Genomic DNA, 6,000 nt, shown 5'->3' on the forward strand with positions numbered 1-6,000 from the left:
TGTCAGTGTTGTCTGATGTTTCCAAAGCAAACTAATCGGATCTGATCTCGGGTCAAATTGTCCTCCTACCCCATATCCTCACGTGTCTGCTTCACTTTAAGATACAGTCTCTGTGCTGCATTGGGAACAGGTGAGATTACTCGCTCCAGTGTTTCTTTTTTTTTTTTTTTTTACCACAGCACTTTTGATTTTTACCATTCATCTTTTCAAGAGAAGATTCTCCATAAGAAGAAGTATCGCTCAGAAAAACAGCTCTCTGTCCTTTGAGAGCGTCTATTTGAATTTAAATGCATGTAATACTAAAATGCTTTATTTTGAAAAGTGTTTCAAGGTGACTCTAAAGAGGCTGCCCTGGAATATTGCCAAATATAAAACAAGAGGCGTATTGAGATGCTTCTATGGTTTTATATTTTGAATGGCCTGTATCTTGTAAATCATTGTGTGTTGATTTTGAGTGTAACATGAAGGCGTTCAACAGTCAGGAAAGGTTGAATGAATGAGGCTACTGAGTTGCATCATGGGAACTGTAGGATCCAGCGTTTGTGAACCTGGCCCATCTGGGTGACTAAAAGTCAGAATATCTCAACCGCTGCTGCTTCGATTTTGACCATTCTTTTTTTAATCGCTCTCTCATAAGCCCCCCAACTGTATACAAATGCGAAACAAACTGACTGGAGTGCCCCTTTAAGTTTTGTTTTTCTGCTTCTAACCATTTGCTTGGCTATTAAAAATATACGTGCTAAAGATTGAGGCCCTTCGTTACTTGATTTTCAGAAGTGGCACTTCTTTACCTTTTGATTTATTTAGTGCAACATGAATATCACGTCAAAGAATGCCTCTTGATGTGTCCTTGACAGACACTCTGCTAAAGCGTGCTACAGTAATTACAACAGCTTAAAAACTAATCAACCTGACAAAACCATCTGAGCTCACTCTCCTAATATTTATGCTGTTTGAGCGTATATCAGAGTTTCCATCTTTAAACTACGGCAAAAGCTTACACACCACATAAGCTATCATAGCCTGCTTGAAGCCTTATTTATTTTTCCACGGAAATGTCAAGGCCAGGACAAACATAATAGCATAATATTCTGTATACAGTGAGGGATGACATCACTGGCAGCAACAGCCAAGAGGGAGATCACACAAGACTGGAAACACACAAGACTTGTCTGATCATCATGAGGCGGGCAGCACACACACACACACACACACACACACACACACACACACACACATACACAAACAGTGTGGGATACAATTATCCCAATAACGTAGTACATGATTACTGCATTTGCATCTATGCTTCTATACTGTACATCACACATGCTGATCATGAGAGAGCAATGGATGTTTTCAATATAACTATATATTCAAAACTAATATTGTTTATTATGAAGAGCTATGGGATATGTAAATACATGTTGTGTCTACAGAGTCATGACAATGGGTCACGTTTCCTTTTTGCTTTCCAACATATCTGGAAAAATCAATAACCTGCGTGGAAAGTGGAGCTTAAGTGTTTATTTGTGTGTTAAAGATGGAGCTTCAGCCTCAGGGGAAGCAAACGGAATCCTCACACTGATTGACAGATGCCTCCAGTGCATTCTGACTAAACTAACAGGCAATGGAAATATTTGGCACAAATTCACAATATAGCCTTTCCTTTTAAAAAAAGAGGTGAGCTGCCGCTATAAGTAGGAGAATAACAAGTCGAGATAATCCCTTGTGAGGCCTGTCCTGAATTCTGTATCATTTTTACTGATGAGCTTCTTGGGCAGCTGCCATGTCAGCTAGGATGCTTGTAAACAAATAATTATTCATACTAATAATCTTCCATATTCATGTGCAAATAAGATCCCTTCCTGGTATGTAAGCAGCTTCAAGGTTGTATGTGGGAGGTTCCCCTAACTATTGCCTGACTTGACTCATTTCATGCCAAAAAAAGAATCTATCTAAGGGTCAAGGATGTGTAAACTATATATCGTAAATCTGTATAACACAGTCTTTTATTACTAATTTTGAAATCTACAAGCGCTGCATTCAAATGCATGCTTTCACAACTTCACAGTGAAAACATTTGCCAGTTTAGACAAACATCCTGTTGAGAGCTAATAGGGATAAAATAGGAAACTATAACAGGTTTTCTTATCAAAGAACTCAGCCAATTAAAGTTGTAAGGAAAACCACAAACACATCTCAAATGTTGCTGTGCCCTAAAAGAGTACTAAAAGTGAGCAGATTCCCAGATCAGGCTTTAAAAGTTTTGCTCTGTGATGTCACAGAAAAATCCGTCCTCTTTTGGCCAAATTTTCCAAACTCTGTCAAACTTTGGCTTTAGGTGGGATTCGGGCTCTGGGAGCTCTTCACGTGCCACCATGTAACCTTTCCTGTATGGCACCTCTTGATTAGCTGCTTACACTGTATGACATGCGATAGCGCATATCATATACGTAGGCTATTAATAGTGTCCAGACAGCCCCACATCAGAGACCACAGCAATAAGAGGAGTCATGTTCTCCATGTGGACAAAACGGCAGAAGGCAGTGGGCATCCGGCGGTGAACTGAGCGGGTTGGACATTGATTTGGCCAGGAGGTTGGAAAGAAAATTTGGCAACATGTAATTTCTAAAATAAAGTTCATTATGTTTTCCTAACAGCAACGTCATTTTGAATGTGCATGCAATATTTCAGCAGGCAAACTCTCCTAATTTGAAATAACTATACTAACCATAATGGGTCTAACTGTGACAGCAAACATATACAGGTAGGTGGAAGGACTTGGCACACTCTCTGGTGACTGTTACCCATTAGCTACACAAGTAAACAGTAACACACAAGAATTACAAGTGGGTAACTCGGCACACTAAACTTTACTTTAAAGTTTGCTCTGTGTATCATTAAATCTCTGTACAACTACAATGACTCTGAAAGCTGACTGCATAAATGAGCAAATTATTGGTTTACATAGCACGTACCATTGTGGTGTAGGGAAATGTGCCAGCACTCTCAAAGACCCATTTTCCACTCTCAAAAGTTCGGCTTCCAAAAAAAAAAAAAAAAAAAAAAAAAAAAAGTGTGTGGGAGAGAGAAAACTGTTCGGTTTCTTCTTCAGCTGGGCCTTATACCGGAAGCAAAAGAGCCCTAATACACGGCCTGTTGCCCGGTAAACATTTTTTTGGTAATTTGTTGTCAACTCTTCTCAAAGCAAGGCAAAGGAGGACAGAGCCGTTTAATCCAAGTCGCCTGTTTCCTGACTTCTTCACGCAAGGTCTTTATATTGGGTTTCCACTCGTGATATTTCCATGAAAATCGTCGGTGTCAAGGCTGTGTTCGCCGGTCAGCGCGCGCTGCTCTCCCTCTCTCTCCAGTCTGTCCCGGTACCGTAATGTCCACCGAGGCGCCGCGCTCTGCGCCACCGTCACAGTCACCGTCTGAGCCCGAGTGACAGAGCAGGAGTCTGGCTGTGCACCGACAGTAAGTAGCTTGCACTCTCTGCTTACGCGCTCACCAAATCAGCTGTTGCTCCTGCAGAGAGGGGACGACGCCGCGCGCTCTCCCCTGCGAATGATCCGGCTTTGCTGATGCAAAAATGTGGAGTTCTTCCTCCGTTGCTACCCCCCACCTGTTCCTCAGTGTCCGGAGAGAGTTGCGGAGAGAACGGCGTCTGAAACAAAACTCACCATGTGGCAGCGCCGATGTCGCAACATCAGACATCAGAGTTGATGAGAGTAGCGGGGTTTGGCGGGCAGTGCCTGCCGGGTCTGCCTAGAGGCTGAGCGCAGTAATAAGGAGGTGAAAAGTGCGTTTCCCCCGCGCGAGACACCGAGCAGCCAAAATTAAGTAAACAAATGCTCGCAGTGGAAACGCAGCGTGGCTGCACGCACGCACCAGTGAGGACGTGCGGTGTCCTGCGGCCGCGGCCGGAGAAGCGGAGCGGAGGGCTGGTGAATTATTAATAACCAGAGCGGTTCACAGTCTGTCGTGTTCAGTGAGTAACCAGGGCGGCAGCTGGGGGTTTAGAGGAATTAAATACGGGCTCAGAGTAAACCATGGACGCAGGGGATTAGTAGCTCTCACCGGCAAAAGTGTAGGGGCAGCTCGGGGCCGGCAGAGAGGGCGGGAGGGAGCGGAGGTTAGGGAGCGGTGGGGGAGGCAGCCGCGGTGGCACGATGCGATAAACCTAAATATTTTTCTGAGCGTGTGAAATTCAAAGAGAGAGGGAGCTGCCAGCCCCTATATTCATCTTAAATGAGACCTGTGTGGTCAGTTAATAAGGCTGGTCAAATATGACCCCCAGGCGGTCAACAACACATTTCAACAAAAATTCCACATGCATATATAATTATTGTATATATTTTTTTTATTCATAAAGAGCTTAACTGAACCTAGGTGTGTTAAAGCTCCATTAGTCAGGGTTGATTTAAGTCTCGTGGCAAATGACTGCGTGTTAGGTCACGTCTGTGGTGGGAATATTATGAGAAGCGTCAACATTAATGTGTCATGTGTCCAGACTTATTTTACAGATTTGTAACACCTTTGAATTCGCCATATTTTCCCATATTTTACGCACAGCCAGCACACTGTTGACCCAATGCTTCACAGCCATACAGTCACATCCACACTCACATCCATGTGTGTGTGTGTGTGTGTGTGCATATATAAATATATAAATATGTATATATATATATATATATAAATATACATACACACACACACATATATATATATATATATATATATATATACTTAATTTGTTTATTTTGTCAGGGATATATTGAAAAGAGCTCGATAGTTCAGAAGGAGCAGGTGCAGGGCTCAATTTTTATTCACCTCAAATATCAAATTAGCTCCGGAAATTCAGATGGAATTTCAGCAGACCTGCCAACAAGACAGGGACTAGCCTAGTCATGAATAAATTAATAAATTACCAAAGTAGCGTTTTGACCTTTTATGGGAAAGGAAGCACTTCACGGAAGTGCGCAACAGCAGACGTCATGCAATAAAATGATGAGCACTGTCAAAATGGATTCCACCTGCCACACATTTAGTTTCACAAAGAGACAAATAAAAAGCTTCTGGAGTTGGAGTTGTTCCTCACAGAGAGGCGTGCAGATAAATAGTCCACTGAGAGAGAAGCAGCTTCCATCTCTTAGTGTTTTCAATCTCTGGAGCCTCAGTTGTCCTCAACAATATTACAAATATATAAAGCCTGATGAAATTCCTAGTTTTATTCAAACTTTTTAAAAAGAGACATAGGTTTCAGATGGGTGATGGAGTTACAACTTTAAAGAGGAACATTTCATGTTATAGTGGCCTAATAATTCAGTCAGTAGAAGGACATTCAGGTCTCTTTCCTGACTCTATTATCTGCCTGCAGTTTTCCACAAGCAGGTACATTTGACCCTCATTTTTATCTACAACCGTCGTCAGTGAATGCGTAATTAACTGTTGGTGCCCCCACAGCAGGCTCCCTTTTGTATCTCCACACCATTTATAATAACTGTTGGTTCTGTAAGTTTTTTCTTTTTTTAAATCATAAAACATGCGACACTTATTAGCTTTACAGCGCACAGTCTACAAAAAACACTCACATGAGAAAGAATTAGTTAAGGCCTCAAGTATTTTATATGTAACTTAAATACATTTTTTTTAAAAAAGAACATAATCAGGCCTTGTGGCAGAGAGGATAAATGTATTGATGTCATTTTGTGGACTTGAAATATCCAAGAAAATTTACTTCAAAAGGCTAAATATCGTCAAAAAAAATTAACTGTTGATTTGTTCAATTTATTTCTTTTTATTAATCCTTTCACCTGATTTAAGGCCCGAATTTGGCCATATTTCAGTCATGCATCTGCAGTGTCCTAACTAAAAAAATACGTCTGATAAAAGACATTTTAACATTTCAGTGTGTGTGAGAGAGAGAGAGTGTGTGTGTGTGTGTGTGTGTGTGTGTGTGTGTGTGTGTGTGGCCTTTTCAGGAGAGCGGCCTGCAGG

The 6,000-nt window shown here is 41.6% G+C and overlaps 1 protein-coding gene across 3 annotated transcripts in view; it reads right to left on the minus strand.

Moving 5' to 3' along the window:
• Window positions 1–3,056, minus strand: part of nfixb (nuclear factor I/Xb) — a 123,725-nt gene extending 120,669 nt beyond the window's left edge. For all 3 annotated transcript variants that reach the window (XM_070847304.1, XM_070847305.1, XM_070847302.1), the window contains exon 1: window positions 2,979–3,056. In XM_070847304.1, coding sequence (XP_070703405.1) covers window positions 2,979–2,981 — 3 coding nt within the window. In that variant the 5' untranslated portion in view covers window positions 2,982–3,056. The remainder of the gene's footprint in view (window positions 1–2,978) is intronic.
• Between the last annotated feature and the right edge of the window lie 2,944 nt (window positions 3,057–6,000).

The sequence above is a fragment of the Pempheris klunzingeri genome, chromosome 17, assembly GCF_042242105.1.
Source record: "Pempheris klunzingeri isolate RE-2024b chromosome 17, fPemKlu1.hap1, whole genome shotgun sequence".
NCBI lineage: Eukaryota > Metazoa > Chordata > Actinopteri > Acropomatiformes > Pempheridae > Pempheris > Pempheris klunzingeri.